General features: G+C 43.8%; 1 protein-coding gene across 1 annotated transcript in view; it reads left to right on the forward strand.

Moving 5' to 3' along the window:
• The window catches only part of LOC140195694 (transcriptional enhancer factor TEF-5-like), a 210672-nt gene that overhangs the window by 154137 nt on the left and 38130 nt on the right, over positions 1 to 18405 (forward strand). Inside the window, exons 8-9 of the mRNA XM_072254407.1 lie at positions 1501 to 1544; positions 2226 to 2300. Of these exons, the coding sequence (XP_072110508.1) occupies positions 1501 to 1544; positions 2226 to 2300 (119 nt within the window). The remainder of the gene's footprint in view (positions 1 to 1500; positions 1545 to 2225; positions 2301 to 18405) is intronic.

Raw genomic sequence — 18405 nt, forward strand, 5'->3', positions numbered from 1 at the left:
TCCCCATCTGAAATTCACACAGCCCCTGTGCCCACACATACTGTATGCTTCGTCCTCACTCAGAAGGGACATATTGGACTCCATGTGTCTCGGCTGCACCAGCCGTAGTGGTCAAGGTAATGGCTACTCTCAGCTTCCCAGTCCTGGTCTCGCTCCAGGCTTCTTTCGCTATTTCCCCCATATCTCAGCACAGCGTTACACAGGGATCCCTGACATTGCTATTCTGTGAACCTCACAACTGAAGTTCTTGTTCTTATGTGACTTTCAAGAATGCTGTTCTAATGCCATTTAAAGGTAGCAATGCAAGCGCTGGACCTAAATCTTGTTTAAGTAATAAGTAAGTTTAACTTAACTGTGTCTTATCCATGTTGCAATATCACTTACTAATTTAATAACAGTTTCACTGACTTCTTAAGATTCAGCTGGTGTCTCTCATCGACTTTGCTGAGATTAGTAAAGCTTAACAGTAGCATAATGACTGGCCAAACTATAGAATGTACCTAGCTGTCATAATGAGTACACCACTTAATGAGCAAACGCTAGATCAGCATTTACCCTGTCCAGTATTGACACACAAACCACACATTGTGTACCATCAGCAAAGTGAACTCCAAAATTCACCCAGGTATTTTCAATCTGCTTTCCACTGTTTTGAAGAACAGGTGGCACATTACAGTAGTGGTTTACAGTACCAGCGACCCGGATTCGATTCCCAGTGCGGTCTGTAAGGAGTTTATACATTCTTCCCGTGACCGAGTGGGTTTCCTCCGGGTCCAGAGACCTGCCGGTCGGTAGGTTAATGGGTGGTGGTAAATTGTCCCATGATTAGGCTAGGGTTATGTCGGGGGTTGTTGGCCAGTGCATCTCAAAGGGCCGGAAGGGCCTATTCCTGTGCTGTATCCCAATAAATCAATCAATCAATCAACGGGTGCAATTTATGAATGCAGACCCAATGACCTGAGTATTTCTGATGAAAAATTTGCGTGATACCAGTGAGGGAGGCCTAAATGCTCTGACAAGCGTTGGGATGGTGCATGAAACAAGAGCAACAGAGTAAAAATGAGCCGGGTAGACAACCTCCACTGATGTTTCCTCAGTCAGGCCAAATATGAGGCAAGGAGTTCCCAAGAATAAACTATTTTGGAACTATATTCCCAAAGGCCCCAGTTACTTTCCAAACGCATTAGACCTCTCAGACGTACTTGGCTGTTCAAGAATGGTTATGTACCATAGATGGCTTGCCATGATGACTGGCTTCGTGGCTGTTGACTCAAGTTTGTGAACTTCAGTTGTTTGCACAATTTGTTTTTTTTTTCCTGCACATTTGTTCTGACGGTCTTCTTCTTTAAATGGGTCCTATTGGGTTTCTTTGTTTTGTGGCTGGCTGCAAGGAGACAAATCTCAAGGTATACATACTTCAATAATAAATGTACTTTGAACTTTGTGTTTTTGGCTTATCAATTGAAATGTCGTTACCCTGTGTTGTATTTGTTCTTGCAGTTTTGGCCTGGCCCTCTTCCTGGACAACCTGGGTCCTCTCAAGAGTAAGTATCTGTGAGGTATCCTAGCAATTTAAAATCTGGTAGCAATAACATTGTTCATCTGGTTCTGATCCAAGTGTGCGGTTGATCTAAATTAAAGGTGAATGCCCCACGGTTGCTGAGGGGGGATTGAATAATTCCCTTTATTGTCCCCAGTAATGGTACTGCTGGATATGAATCCTTGTTAGCAACAGTGAAATCATTCCAAGGTACTGCTGGGTTGACCTTAAGCCTGGATCTTATCGGCTTTGCCAGTTACAAAGAATTGTGTTCTTTACTCTGGTGTACAAGAATCACAGGGTTAAATCATTTGGCTAGTTGGTCTGACCATACAGTTGACCATGATGAACCTCAAATTCTGGGTGTCTTGCGACGTTGTCTCTGGATTTGCCACTTAACGATAACTTAAGTGCTGGTTACTGCCTATCAATTTTACACAAAATAGAAATTAATTTTGTTCCGTGTGTTTTCTGTTCGGAGCTCAACCAAAGGCGGTGCTTGATTTTTTTTCCAAAAGAGTAGCTCAGTATTTTTCAGAACCTGTTCAGGTTTGTGTTTGGAAGTGGCGGTGGGGGGTTGTGCTCTGCGGGGGTAAGAAGATGTTGTTGAAATGATTATGGTAGCTTATTTTGGGTCAATGTCTTTCTCGCTCTGTATTTTTCTCCTCTATATATCTGGTGCCAGCAACACCCCAGAGCTGGCAGGGTGTGGATGGAGGCGCAGAGACACATGGAGCAGCACATCCACTGAGGGCCACAGGTGAGGAAGATGAGAGTGGTAGCTGGCCCTGGGCTGCATTGCGAGCGCCACTGGTCTCTATTGATCCTGTTCTACACCTCTTTCCCGCTTTTCCTTCAGACATTATCTTCCACCTCCTCACCCTGCCATCAGGCTGAACAGGAATGGTAAATGTACTTGGGAAGTTGCAGGATTTCCTGCTCTTCTCTCCTGAAGGTTGAAGATATTGAATTGAGCACAGTGCTTAGTGGAGGAAGAGGAGGTCTTGTTTGATTGGAACCACTTGTGAGGTGCATTGGTATTTTACTCTTGTGGTTGGAATGTCTGTAATATTAAACTGCCTATGTTCTGTGAGCAGCCAAGTTCCCTCTTGGAGATTTCCATGAAAATTTAATTTGTATCTTGCTCCATTTTGATATCTGTCGATGCCTGCAGGTTACATTCTGATTGTGAACACTTGGCTCTGTATTGTGTCTCTTTATATGCAGAAGCCTGTGATATTGTACCAGATGCCTTTTGGAGGTGGGGGGTGGGCTTCAGTCTAAGGAAACTAGTAACAATTTTAAAAGTTGAATAGGGTCCATTTTTATTAATATGGGTTATTTGGCTCCAGATTTCATCTGCCAAAAGTATCTCATTCCCCATGGAGTTAATCTCAGTCTTTGAATTATATCTTCAATTCCCGACCCCTGTCCTCCAAGTTCAACACAAAGCCCTTAACCCTTCATTCAAACACTGATTGTGACTCCTTTTCTAGATTTAGTGAACAACCGCCTCCTTCCCATCACAGGATACTTTGCTGTAAGACTCTCCTACACTGAGCTTGGGTTTCCAAACATGTCTGTACTTTCCTTATGGGCGTCCAGTACCTGTATAGTCCTATACCCCCTCAGGAAAGCGTTAAATCTCTCCACTTTGTTCTGGACAACAGACCTATCCTCCACCGCCACACTCCTCCGCTTGGCTGAACTGGTCCTCACCCTCAACAGTTTCTCTTTCGGGTCCTCCCACATTCTCCTTACTCTAAATGCAGCATTTCCCCTTCTATCTCTCCACTATATCTCCCCTTTTCTTTCTTTCTGTTTATCCTCCTTTACCCTTATTTCCCCAAAGACTGATCTTGGTCTTTTGTGGAGTTCCACTGACTGATTGAAAATAACCAAGCGTGAGCCAAAGATCTCCAATCGGTTAAGTTCCCTTTACTGGCTTCCTACCCGTTGGCTTAGTTCACATCCAATGAGCAGTTAAACCCTGTGAGAAATCATCAAACTTGCTGGGTGAGCTTGGTGAGGGCACCAACCTGGGTTTGGGAACAGATGTTTATCCGTGAGGCCCAATCATGTTTGATACAAGTTGGTGTTAGACACCGGATTTCAGGGAGGGGGGAATCACGTTTGGTGTGGTGTGGAGCTTTTTATTCACTCACAGGCATGAGAAATGGTCACTGGATAAGTGTCCTACAAAATTGTTGCTGACCAGGGGGAGAAGATTCGATTTAGGCTCGTCAGTCATAACGTTCCTTCGTCCTGACGAAGGGTCTCAGCCCGAAACATCAACTGTACCTCTTCCTAGAGATGCTGCCTGGCCCGCTGCGTTCACCAGCAACTTTGATGTGCGTTGCTTGAATTTCCAGCATCTGCAGAATTCCTCGTGTTTACGTTTTTAAATTCCTGCTTGGGTCCACTTTAGTTAGAAAAAAATCCTCAGTAAATTTGGCCCTCATTTGGGTCATTTCTAGGGTCTTCTAAGCCCTCTATATAATTCATGCATCCAAACCGGGGCACATACTAACTAAAGCATTGAACACCTACCACAGTAGGTAACAGGTAAAGGCTAAGGCTATAGAGCAACTTGCTGTTGTGCCAGTGGTTCTGCTGTGCATCCAGGCTCCATCATGTTGAAGGTGAGACCTTCCCTCATCTTCCTAATTAAGCTCTCCCACTGGTACCATTTCTCCCCATTATGAGAACTGGAGAGGTCCTTCTATATCCATGCGATCAGGATTGACAGGGGTTGCTGGAGAAAAAAATCACTTGTCCATAGACTGCAGGGGATAAGTCCCCAGTAACCTGGGGAAAAGATTCACCAGGGTGCTGCCTGGGACAGAAAATTTCTGTTATGAGGAGAAACCAAGTAAGCTGTTTTTTATTCCTTGGAGTGGAGGAGGTTTTGGGAGAAAACTCATTGAGATATTCAATATTATGAGAGGTACAGAGAGGGTAGACAGCAAGAATCTTTTCCCCATAGCAGAGGTGTCTAAAACTAGATGACATAGGTTCAGGTGAGGGGGAGGGGGTTCAGAGGGCATCTGTTTTTTGGTCAAACAGTGACTAGAATATGGAATACACTGTTTGATGGAAGCAGAGACTCACATCAGTTAAGAAGCATCTAGACAAACCCTTAAATCACCAAAGCTAGGCTACAAAGCAAAGTGCTGGAAAACTGAAATTCCACATCTTACATCTCACTACCTGCAGAAAGTATCTCCCAGTGAGTGTAAATGTGGTCTTGTTGTCTATTAGCAGCACATGGCTCATTGCTTAAGCTGATGCTATTGGGAGAACATTTGATTCTGGAACAAGAAGTGTAGCGGCAAAACTGAAATAAAACAATTGCCGCTAGCCTGCGACTGCTACGGAGTTATTATGACGTGTCCCCAACTCCAACGATTACTCCAAAAGTTGAATTCTTTATTCGATCCTTTATTAGCAATTAGCAAACACATAGTCTTGAAGTGATGAACTTCAGCATACCCAAGTGTAAGTGAAGCATTATTCAGCGAATTTTAAGCGGTCAGCAAAAGATACGACCTCTGCCGGTCTCAAGCTACAAACAGCCATGAAATAAGCAAGAATACATAACTTATTCCCTTTGCTTTTACCACGCCCCACTCTTGTGACTAGTTATAATAAACATAATAACCCCCACAGCACAGAATACAAAGCAGGAAGAGAACAGCTACAATGTGTTATGGCACTGGTTGCCCTTACTCCTATACCTTGGCATAGATTGCATAGTGCATGTTCCTTCCACAGGAGTCACCATGGTAAGTATTGGGCAAGTTGTGTTCAACTGGTTCTCTAAGTCCGACTAGCTCATCTCCTCCATTGCAAAAGCTTCCAATGCCTTCTTCATCAGCTGCTCTCTGTAGCAATGATTTTGTAATCCAAATTGCACACAATTTCTCCAAGGCATGGTTTTATTTCATTTTAGCCTCTCGTTATTGCCACAATATTTGCAATGTCTCAGCAACATTTACTGTACTTTCCCTCATCTGTCGATGTTCAGTGCATCTACTCCCACATTTCAGGCCAAACATCTGATAGCTCCAAGGCTTTGTGTATCTGGAAACACTTTTCTGGCATTAATTCTGTCTCTCATAGTAGCCACATTGGACTCATGAATTCCATAAAAAATCGAATCTCACTCAGATCCCTCAACTATGAAACTGCAGGTATCTGTTAACAATCTTAGCTCTGTTGAGAAGTGATCAAAGGATTCTCAGTATCATGAGCACAAAAGATTCTGCAGATGCAGAAACATCGAAGAACACATTTATGTTGCTCAAGGATTCTCTGTATTCCTGGTTGAGAATGATCAACTGTCTTATTTCTAGATAGGCGGTAATGTGCTTGTAATGCATCCAAGCATACTCCTGTTTATCAGCTTGATGGGAGTAGGCAGTTTAAATGGTTTCAGCATGGACTAGATGGGCCAAAGGGCCTGCTTGTGTGCTGTACTTTTCTATGACTCTATGACTCTTTGACTCTAAGTTACTGTAGCATTTGGCCAAGAAGCCGTGTTAAAACTCAATTCAGTGGGCTTTGAGAAACAAACGATCCTTGACTGGAGTGGTACCTCAGACAAGGAATGATGGGTGTTGGAGGTCAGGCACTGAAGCCCCAAGACATCACGCCAAGTGTTCCTCGGAGTATCGTCCTGACCCAGCCACCTTCAGCCGTTCATCAATGACTGCAAGCACAGAAGTCCGGGTGGACACTGTTGATAGTGCAGTGATCTGTTTCATCTGCTAATTGACTTGCAAGACTTGGAGTAGGATTTGGGTAGAAAGTAGTACAATTCTTCTCACAGTCTCCTTTTCCAACAAAACGGAGTCCAAGCAATTGACCTTGATGTTCAAAGAAAATGCCCTCATTATGCCCCCCACCATCAGTGTCCCGGGGACCACCATTGATCAGAAGCTCGGCTGGAACACACAAGTAAATACCATTCCTACAAATGCAGATCAGAAGCTGGGCATCCTGTAGTATGATACTCACGGCCTGACAATCCAAAGTCGTTTTCAGCATCTATAAAGCGGTCATGAATCTGATGGAATACTCTTCGCTTGTTTTGATGAGTGCAGCTCCAATAGCCAAGAAGCTTGTAGCATCCATGTCAGAACATCCTGCTTAATTTGTAACCCATTAACCAGCCCTCCACCACTGAGGCTTGGAGACTATAGTGTGCGCCACAGTGTACTGCAGTTACATTGTTAAGCTGCTCCCAACAATATCGCCCAAACCCACCTTCACCGCCACCACCAGGAATTCAAGGTTGCTGGGGCCTGTGGATTCCCTGCCAAGTCACACACCATTCAAACTTGGAATTATATCACTGTTTCTCACTGTCGTTATGTGCAGTGTCGTACAACATGGGTGGCCATGGTCCTTGACCATGACTGTTCTTGGCAAATTTCTTTACAGAAGTGGTTTGCCATTGCTGCCTTCTGGGCAGTCTCTTTACAAGACAGGTGAGTCCAGCCATTATTAGTACTCTTCAGAGATTGCCTGCCTGGCATCACTGGTCACATAACCAGGACTTGTGATCTGTACAAGCTGCTCGTACGACCATCCACCACCTGCTCCCGTAGTTTCACGTCACCCTGATGGGGTGGTCTAAATAGGTGCTACACCTTGCCCGAGGGTGACCTGCAGACTAGTGAAGGGAGGGAGAACCTTGCACCTCCTTTGGTTGATATCTCCACCCCGCCACCCACTGTGACCAGATCTAAATCCTGAATCTCCCACCAGGCAGCACTATGAAAGCACCTTCACCTAAGGGCTGCCGTGGTCCCAGATGGTGGCTGGCTGCCACCACCTCAAAGGGAACCAGCAATAACCAATTAGTGTTGGTCAGAGTGTAAGGGACCTTTGGATGAGATGATTGTCTATTGTGTTAGGTAATCTTTGCAGTCTGTTACTGTCTGTCAGGTAACAAATAGTCACCTAAGTATGAATGTCACCAAAGTTTTTACCTTTTTTTTTTCAGGTGATGTTCATAAGTGACCGTGTGTTAGCATTAATGACTAAAATCTTGACTGGAGTCACTATACACTAATGGGTTGGTGGGGATGTCAATGTCCATGGCCAGCTGACCATTGGTTAAGATCAAAGTAACTGTCCTAAGTGGCTTTTGGCTAAGAGCAGTAACTACCTTAATGTAACTCACTGCCCACATCAATGCCCAAAGCATTGTGGTCATTGTTGGGAAGCGGCAACTGCCCTTGGTCCATTGTCGAATGGCTGTTGCCATCTGTCATGTGGCCTCTCTCTCTCTTTCTCTAACAGACCACGTACTGGGTCAGTCTCAGCAGTGGAGGGTGACCATTGGCTGGGATCAACCTGAACATCATTATGTGGCCTATAGTTGAAGTCTGTGACTACTGTGGGATTGTGGTTGGGCTTATCGTCCATGGGCATAGATGATGATTGATTGAGCTCAATATCCACAATAGTCAATATTGTTTCTCTTTGTTAGATGGCTGTTGGCTGAGAGGGTGTTATTTCTATGCTAAAACAAATTCTGGACATCAAAGTGGTACGGCTTGTAGAGCCACTGCCACACTGTCAGTACAAACAGTTTAAATGCTGACCTGGGGACTGTCAGTATGAAGTCTGCACGTTCTCTTCTGGGTGCTCCAGTTTCCTTCTGCATCCCAAACATATGCAGGTTGGCAATTAGTTTGCATGTAACTTCCCCCAAGTGTGGAGGTGAGTGGGAGAAATGGGTAGGTGTGGGAGAGGATATGGGAAAAGTAAAAGAAAAATGGGATTAGTGTTAAGACAGCGTACAGTGGCTGGTTTACAGTTAGTGCACTTGATCGGCCAAAGGGCCTGTTTCCTTGCTGCATGTCCCTGTGATTCACTATGTTTTTAAAAACTGGAGATAAACAAATCTTCACAGCAAAATAGGTATGGTGCATTGGTAAACAAGAGAAAATCTGCAGATGCTGGAAATCCAAAGCAACACACACAAAATGCTGGAGGAACTCAGCCGGCCAGGCAGCATCTTTGGAAAAGAATACAGTCGACGTTTTGGGCCAAGACCCCTCAGGACTGGCCTCACTGTACATTCACCATTTTACCTGTACCCAACAGTAGTAAACACTTTAAAATGTTTAGCGAGTCTCATTGCAGGTTTTGTTTGAACTTGAACCGATGAAACATTTGCTGTTCAGAGTCCCAAGAGATCTGTTGAAGAAATCCTGTGTACTTCTTTACGATTCAGGTGCGAGCTCAGTCAGGAAGGGAGGATAAGTTGATAGTAGTAGATGACTGCAATACAGACTGTCTTGCAAATGTTGTGTCTCTAATACCATGTGCCTGCCTGTGATGAAAGCAGTCTACAGTATATGACAACAAACTCAATTTGATGGAATGAGAAGATCAGCGACTGATACCAACATTAGGGTGTTTCAGACAAAGAGGCGGAAAGGAGCTGGTAGTGAGATGCTTGGCAAGTGAAAACTTTTATTCCTGTATTTTTTTTCTTAAAGTGCCAGAGGATGTTGGATGAAGGATCTGTGTTAGAAGTTATTTGAAAGTTATTTTCACTCATTCTGAATGGGAGGAGCATGATCTCTGTCTAAGGATGCTCAGCTACAGAGTTTAAAAAATGATGATCCTTTATCAGATATACTAACATTTGTCTGAGCTCAGTGCTCTGAAGTGGCTTGGGCCATTTTCTGAAGTGGGAGACTTAAGTTAAAATGTTAATGCTTCTGTTTAGTCTTCTATTCTGAGATATTTTCAGTCGTGACAGTTATTTTTGGGTCTCCACCCAGTGGAATTCCATTCAAGGCTAGAGGGCTGTTCTTGGATTGATCCGAGCAGTAAGGGTAGAGTGCAACACACAGAGTGCTGGAGGACTCAACAGGTTGGGCAGCTCCTGCAGAGGGAAGTGGGCAGTCAACATTTCAGAGACACAGGAGATTTTATAGAGGGAAGTGGGCAGTCGACATTTCAGAGACACAGGAGATTTTGCATTTGCTAGAAATCGTGAAACTTCAGGCAACACGCACAAAATGCTGGAAGAGCTCAGCAGGTCAGGCAGCATCTATGGAGGCAAAAAGATAGATACTTTATTGATCCCAAAGGAAATTAGTGTTACAGTAGTATTACAAGTGCACAGATATAAATATTAAAAGAGAAGTAAGAAAGAATAAAAAGTAAGTTACCACAGTCGAATGGGGGGGGGGGGGTCATCACTTTCCCAACTGTAGGTTGACACATTATAGAGCCTAATGGCCAAGGGTAAGAATGATCTCGTATAGTGATCTTTGGAGCAGTGCAGTTGAATTGAATTGACTTTATTTCTTATATCCTTCACATACATGAGGAGTAAAAATCTTTACTCCAACCAGTTGTATCAGTCTTTTAGTGAAAGTGCTCCTCTGTTCAGCCAAGGTGGCATGTAGAAGGTGAGAAACATTGTCCAGATTGCCAGGATTTTCCACAGGGCCCTTCGTTCTACCACAACCTCCAGTGTGTCCAGTTTGACTCCAATGACAGAGCCAGCCTTTCTGACAGTCTATTGAGCCTGTTGGCATCACCCATGTTGATGCCATTGCCCCAGCACACCACCACATAGAAGATTGTGCTGGGAACAACTGGCAGAACATGTGAACAGTCTATGTTTCAGACCAAGACTCTTCATCAGGCACGAGTATTTCTGTGGCTGCACCTTTCTTGATGTTGTGGAATTCCAGGGGAGCTGAGCATGTTTTTATCTGGAGGTTCAAGCCACTTGTCGAACCTGGAGTGCACTGGTAGCACACGTGTTCAAAGAGAAGGATTGGCAGAGTACTGGGATAACATTGCAGTTGGACACGGCATTGTAAATTAGCTGAGGGAAGATAGAGGAAAACTAGGCTAGGAATCCACCCCCGTAATATTTTCAAGGAAAAACGAGCCTTGTTTAACGCTGCTATACACTCTGCAAGAAGAGTCCATTTTCTAAGATTATTACAGAGGATAGCAGCCATTCAAGCCACTGTTGTACCCTACCCCAACCTATAATGTCCTCAGTCAAGCATCTGCCACAAAACGTGAGGAATTTGCAATATGTTTCAATCAACAAAATTACTTTCATTAGGGAGAGTATAGCTACAGATACTGGTTACCAGTGACTGTGTGGGTTTCCTCCCACAGTCCAAAGATGTACCGGTTGGTAGGTTACTTGTCATTGTAAATTGTCCCGTGGTTGTGCTAGGATTAAATCGGGTTGCTGGGCAGTGCGGCTCGAAGGGCTGGAACAGATTGTTTCTCACTGTATCTCAGTAAATTTTTTTTTAAAATACATTTTGATTAGGAAGGAAAGCATTACCCTGGAAAGAGGGCAAGGATGATTTACTATAATGTTGCCAAGACTAGGGTACCTGAGTTGTAGGGAGGGGTCAGATAGGGTAGGATTTTATCGAGGGGTGTATAATCAATAGTGCCATAGAGAGGGTGAACGCACACATCCTTTTTAATTGTAATAATAATAATGTTTTGAGAGCACTTTTCGAACAGATTATGTGCAAAGTGCTCTGCAATGGGATCAAGTGCAAACGTGAAAATAAAAGACAAAGAAGATGTTATTTAAAAGCAAAGGTTTGAGCTGGCATTTAAAAGTGTCAGCTGAGTCTGAATCCCTTAAAGTTTCAGGTATTGAATTCCACAGTGTAGTTCAGAAAAGCTGGCCTGCCAATTATCTTCTGAGGGAGATTATTTAAATTTCAGAAATCAGTGGAAGAAGACCTGAGAGCTCAGGCAGGATTATAAAACAGAAATGATTCTGTGATTTACAACAGTCTCAGACCATTAAGAGCTTTAAAAATAAGTAAAGTAACTTAAAAATCTACTCGAAGAGAAACATGAAGCCAATGCAGTGTAGCTCGTATGGGAGTGATATGTTCCCTCATCCTGGTTTTGGTTAAAAGTCTAGCAGCGACGTTCTGAATGAGTTGAAGTTTGTCAAACAGATTCCTTTGGAAGGCCATTAAAAAGTGCATTGCAGTAATCTAGTCTATTTAATATAAAGGCGTGAATTAGTTTTTGCGCATCATTACGTGACAGAAACGAAGGTACCTTTGCAATATCCCTCAAGTATAAAACTGCTGCTCTGGTCACTTCCTTTATGTGGAATTTAAAATTCAAATCTGAATCAAGGATAACACCCAGACTTGTTACTTCTGATTTTACAAGAGATGTCAAGTTCCCAAGTTTATCAAAAAGTTTATTTCTTTTGGCTTTGGTATTTCAGTTTTATCTTCATTTAGTTTGAGGGAATTATTGCTCATCTGTTGGTTTATTGCAGCCACACCAGAGTCAGGGAAGGCTAGAGTTACTGTATCAACATCAGGCTCAACTGAGATGTACAATTGTGTGTCATCTGTATAACTCTGGAAATCAAGCTGACGCCCTCTAATGATGTCTCCTAAAGGGAGCATGTATTAGGAGAAGAGTAGGGGATCAGGACACCATATGACCAACACCAAAGGGTACATTGTATCTCTTAGAAAATTGTCCCCAAGACAGACTAAAAATGTTCTCTCTGAAATATGTGAGTGAAACCAATTAAGGGCACTACCAAAGAGGCCAACCCAGATCTCAAGGTGATCTAGGAGAATGTTCTGGTCAACTGTGTTGAAGGCAACACTTGGATCTAAAAGAATTAGAACTGAGACTCTTGGCATCAGTGCTGAGCCTAATGTCATTGACAATTTTGATAAGGGCCATCTCCGTGCTGTGGTTTACTCTAAATCCTGACTGGAACTTTTCTAGAATATTGTTCTCATTCAGGAAGTTGTTGAGCTGAATGAATGTGACTTTCTCAAGATTCTTCCTCAAGAAGGGAAGATTTGATACGGGCCTGTAGATTGTTAGCACTTCACTATCAAAGTTTGCTTTTTAAGTGGGGTTTGACAGCCACAATTTTGAAGGCATATGAAAAAACAACGTTTTTGAGAGATGAGTAAATATTTTTTCTAACGGAATTGCAAAATCTATTAAGAGTCTTTAAATTGTGTGGTAAGCCCAGAATTGAGACAGATTTACTTTTTGTTTCAATTTTATAGCGTTCTGAATCAGAAATACTTGTAAATTTTGACATGTTTTCTGTCTTTTTATGAGGTTTTCATAGAGGTTACGAGAATCTGTAGCAATATTCTCCCTCGTGGACATAATTTTGTTGTTAAAAAATGTTGTGAATTCCTCACATTTTGTGGTGGATGTCTGACTGAAAACATTATAGGTTGGAGCAGGATTTGACAGTCGGTTTATAGTTGAGAACAATATTTTTGAATTGCTACTATTCTCTGAAATAATCTTGGAAAATAGCTTCTTCTTGCGGCGTGTATAGCACTGTTAAATGAGGCTAGTTTTTCCTCGAAAATATTACAGTGCATTTCTAGCCCGGTTTCCCTCCATTTTCTCTCAGCTAGTCTGCATGATCTCCTGAGCTCACAGTCAGAATTGTTTAACCATGGCAACGGTTTACCATGTGGTTTCTTTTTAACCTCAAGTGGGGCCACAGCATTTAATATAGTTGTCCAGTTATTGTTGAAAGATTCAACCATTTAATTTACTGAGCAGTTTAAGTCACATAGTCCAGAAGAACTAGCCAGCTCAGAGATCTTAAGTTGTGTTGCAGCATCAAGAATTGGTTTTTAGTTGTAATTTCTTTTGTGGCTTTGGTTCCAGGCAGAAGAGCATCAAAAAGTATACAAAGATGATCAGAGCTAGTGTTGTCCAAGAAAGAGATAATAATATTTAATCCCTTTGTCATTACTAAATCAAATGTATTTGCAAGTCGATGGCTAACTTCTAAGCTGTCCAATGAGCTCAGGAATTCACCTGCCATAGTGTTCATGTTTGAGACATCATTGATATGACTTCTGAAGTTACCAGTGATGACATCCCTGTCATAGTTCGGAACAATAGAGAATAAGAATTCTGGGAAATCCGAGAGGAAAGGGAATCCTGTGTGGTTGAGTGTCTGCCTACAAAGACTTACTGTATATTCCCAAACCACAAGCCGTGGATGAACCAGGAGGTACGTCGTCTGCTGAAGGGTGGACTTGTGTCATTCAAGTCTGGTGACCCATATCTGTACCAGAAAACCAGGTATGATTTTAACCATTTGCAGAGTGCTATTTCAAGGGTGAAGAGACAACTTCGAATGAGGTTGGAGGCGACATCGGATGCATAGCAACTCTGGCAGGGTTTGCAAGACATTACTTCCTACAAAACGAAACCCAATAGCCTGAATGGCAGCGATGCTTCATTACCAGATGAACTCAATGCCTTCTATGACCACTTTGAAAGGGAGAACACAACTACTGCTTGAAGATCCCTGCTGCACCTGATGACCCTGTGATCTCTGTCTCAGAGGCCGATGTTAGACTGTCTTTAAAGAGAGTGAACCCTCGCGAGGCAGAAGGTCCCGATGGAGTACCTGCTAAGACTCTGAAAACCTATGCCAACCAACTAACGGGAGTATTCACGGACATTTTCAACCTCTCACTGCTACGGGCGGAGGTTCCCACTTGCTTCAAAAAGGCAACAATTATACCAGTGCCTAAGAAGAATAATGTGGGCTGCCTTAATGACTGTCACCTGGTAACACTCACATCGACAGTGATGAAATGCTTTGAGAGGTTGGTTATGACTAGACTGAACTCCTGCCTCAGCAAGGACCTGAACCCACTGCAGTTTGCCTATCGCCACAATAGGTCAACGGCAGATGCAATCTCAATGGCTCTCCACATGGCTTTAGACCACCTGGACAACAGAAACACCTATGTCAGGATGCTGTTCATCGACTATAGCTCAGCATTTAATGCCATCGTTCCCACAATCCTGATTGAGAAGTTGTAGAACCTGAGCCTCTGGACCTCCCTCTGCAATTGGATCCTCGACTTCCTAACCGGAAGACCACAATCTGTGCGGCTTGGTGATAACACATCCTCCTTGCTGATGATCAACACTGGTGCACCTCAGGGGTGTGTGCTTAGCCCACTGCTCTACTCTATATACACATGACTGTGTGGCTAGGCACAGCTCAAATACCATCTGTAAATTTGCCAACGATACAGCCATTATTGGTAGAATCTCAGGTGGTGACGAGAGGGCGTACAGGAGTGAGATATACCAACTAGTGGAGTGGTGCCGCAGCAACAACCTGGCACTCAATGTCAGTAAGATGAAAGAGCTGATTGTGGACTTCAGGAAGGGTAAGATGAAGGAACACATACCAATCCTCATAGAGGGTCAAAAGTGGAGAGAGTGAGCAATTTCAAGTTCCTGTGTGTCAAGATCTCTGAGGATCTAACCTGGTCCCAGCATATTGATGTAGTTATAGAGAAGGCAAGACAGCAGCTATACTTTTGGCATGAGATTTGGCATGTCAACAAATACACTCAAAAACTTCTATAGTTGTACAGTAGAGAGCATTCTGACAGGCTGGTATGGAGAGGCTCCTCCACAGGGCTGAAAGGAGCTGCAGAGGGTTGTAAATCTAGTCAGCTCCATCTTGGGTACTAGCCTACAAAGTACCCAGGACATCTTCAAGGAGCGGTGTCTCAGAAAGGCAGTGTCCATTATTAAGGACCTCCAGCACCCAGGGCATGCCCTTTTCTCACTGTTACCATCAGGTAGGAGGTACAGAAGCCTGATGGCACACACTCAGTGATTCAGGAACAGCTTCTTCCCCTCTGCCATCCAATTCCTAAATGGACATTGAACCTGTGAACACCACCTCATTTTTTTTTAATAAATACTATTTCTGTTTTTTGCACGATTTTTAATCTATTCAGTGTACTGTAATTGATTTACCTATTTATCATTTTTATTTTATTTACTTTTCTCCTCCATATTATGTATTGCATTGAACTGTTGCTGCTAAGTTAACAAATTAACTTGATAATAAACCTGATTCTGATTCTGATCAAAAACTTGAGGGCATGAGTTTAAGGCGAGGGTGAATGATTTTAAAGGACTTGAGAGGCAACTTTGCCGTATATGAATGGAACAAACAGTCAGAGGAAGTGGTTGGGGCAGGTACAATAACGACATTTAAAAGACACTTGGACCAGTACATAGATAGGAATGGTTTATGGCAGGGGCTCACAACCTTTTTTATGCCATGGACTACTACCAGTGACCAAGGTGTTCGTGGACCCCAAGTTGGGAACCCCTGGTTTAGTGGGATGTGTGCCAAGGACAAGCAAATGGGACTAACTCAGGTGTGCCTGGATATTTTGGGCCAAAGATTCTGTCTGTGTGTGCTGTAACTGTCTGACTGCACTTGGCACACTGCCCATGCCACCGTGCCAGGTCTTCAGCGAACCTCAGAACCCCACCAACAGCCTGCTGCTTTATCTTGTCAGGAATGATGAAAAGTTCTGTGCTGAGTGTAACCTTTGTATGTGACAGATTGCACAAACTCACTGTTGCAAGGTATACAGTACTGTGTAAAAGTCTTCGGCGTGTGCGCACACACATGTGTATACACATATATGTATGTATATTGATTTTTTTGTACAGCTAAGTGTTGGTGCGTGGTCAAGTGGTTAAGGCGTTCGTCTAGTAATTTGAAGGTCGCTAGTTCGAGCCTTGGCTGAGGCAGCGTGTGTGTCCTTGAGCAAGGCACTTAACCACATATTGCTCTGCGACGACACCGGTGCCAAGCTGTATGGGTCCTAATGCCCTTCCCTTGGACAACATTGGTTTCGTGGAGAGGGGAGACTTGCAGCATGGGCAGCTGCCGGTCTTCCATACAACCTTGCCCAGGCCTGCACCCTGGAAACCTTCCAAGGCGCAAATCCATGGTCTCATGAGATCAACGGATGCCTATAAGTATAGCTAAGACTTCTGCATCCCCCTCCCCCTCCCCCCCTCTCTTTTCTCTCTCTCCCCTTGGCATATATATATAAGACCTTTGCACAGTACTGGAGAACAATGGTTTCTTGATTACCATAGGCAAGAAGCTGAGGGTGCACAGAGCTACATACAGTGTTCATAATGTGACAACACTTGCTCCCCCACAACCACCCTCCTTAAATGTTAACGATAGTCTTTGTGTTACAAAGCCGCATAGAGACTGAAGATTCTGCTTGCATTTAGGATATTGACTATGGGTTTCCAGATGTGAGTATAGTGATTGATGTGTTATCTCAGAGTCTGAAATCATCCATTGATTTCACTGAAGGATCGTGCATTTCATATGAAGCTGTGTGACACTCCGTCTGAGAACTTCACACAGTGGCAAATTCAAATGCTCTGTGTCATCAGAATCAGGTTTAATATCACTGGCATATGTCGTGAAATTTGTTGTCTTTGCAGCAGCTGGGGAAGAAGCTGTTCCTGAATCGCTGAGTGTTTGGTGTGCCTCCAGGCTCCTGTCCCTCTGTCCTGATGGCAGAGGGGAAGAAGCTGTTCCTGAATCGCTGAGTGTGTGGTGTGCCTCCAGGCTCCTGTCCCTCTGTCCTGATGGAAGCAGTGACCTGGGTGATGGGGTCCTTAATGAGGACGCTGCCTTTTTTGAGACATGGCTCTGTGAAGATGTCCTGGATGCTACAGAGGCTGATGCCCATGATGGAACTGACTAAGTTTACAACTCTGTGAAGTTGATCCTGTGCAGCACACACATGCACCCCCCCCCCACACACACACACACACAAAACAGTGATGCAGCCGATTAGAGTACTCAACGTGGTACATCAGTAGAAATTTGCAACTGTTTTGGTGACAGACCAAATCTCCTCAAACTCCTAATGAAATATAGCTGCTGTAGTGCCTCCTGCTTTGTAACTCCTTTGATATGTTGGGTCCAGGTTCAATCCTCAAAGACGTTGACACCCAGGAACTTGAGATTGCTCATTCTGTTCACCTCTGATCCCTCTGAGGACTGGTGTGTGTTCCCTCATCTTACCCCTCCTGAGGACCACAATCAGTTGGTCTTACTGACACTGCGTGCAAGGTTGTTGCTGTGACAACACTCAATGAGCTGATATATCTCACTCCTGTACACCTTCTTGTCACCATCTGAAATTCTGCCAGCAGTAGTTGTGTCATCAGCGAATTTATAGATGGCATTTGAGATTCATGTTGGGATGGTTTTTGATCCGTGTGGTTCGTGTGTGACGTAGAACTGTGTCCCCAGGCTGGTGTAATGTAGAATTGGATTTCAAATGTTCCTTTGCATTTGCTTTATCATGTTGTTCTTAACTTTGTCATCTTTACATAAACTTTGATGATCGGTTTTGTCTGGCATCTTTAAAAGGGACTGGAGAGGTACTTCACAAGCTGCCAAGGGAAGTGGTTGAGGCAGATACATTAACAACATTTTAAAGATACTTGGACCAGTATAAGGATTGGAAGGAGGGCTACACACCAACACGGGAAGTGGAACTAGCTCCGTTGGGCATCTTGGTCAGCATGAGCTAGTAGGGCTGAAGGACCTGCCTACATGCAGTATGATTCTGAGTACCCAAGGCTCCTACAACTTTGCCAAACGTTTAGAGACAAATAGCTGGCAGCCTGGTAGCGTAGTGGCTTGCGTAAACCAGTGATCAAGGTTCAATTCCCACCGCTGTCTGTAAGGAGTTTATTCGTTCTCCCCGTAACCACGTGGGCTTTCTCTGGTGGCTCCAGTTTCCTCCCACTGAGTCGTGGGCATGTTACGTTGGCCCGGGAAGCGCACTGCCTCCAACACATCTTGGTACTGTGTTGGTCATTGACAGAGTTGCACACTGCACTGAATGTGTGAGTGTATATTGGATAAATAGAGCTAATCTTTATCTTAGTAGAGCAAGTCCCTGGTACACATGGGTTGTGCAGGTACTGGGGGTGTTCCCATC

The sequence above is a fragment of the Mobula birostris genome, chromosome 3 (assembly GCF_030028105.1).
Source record: "Mobula birostris isolate sMobBir1 chromosome 3, sMobBir1.hap1, whole genome shotgun sequence".
In the NCBI taxonomy this organism is placed as follows: Eukaryota; Metazoa; Chordata; class Chondrichthyes; order Myliobatiformes; family Myliobatidae; genus Mobula; species Mobula birostris.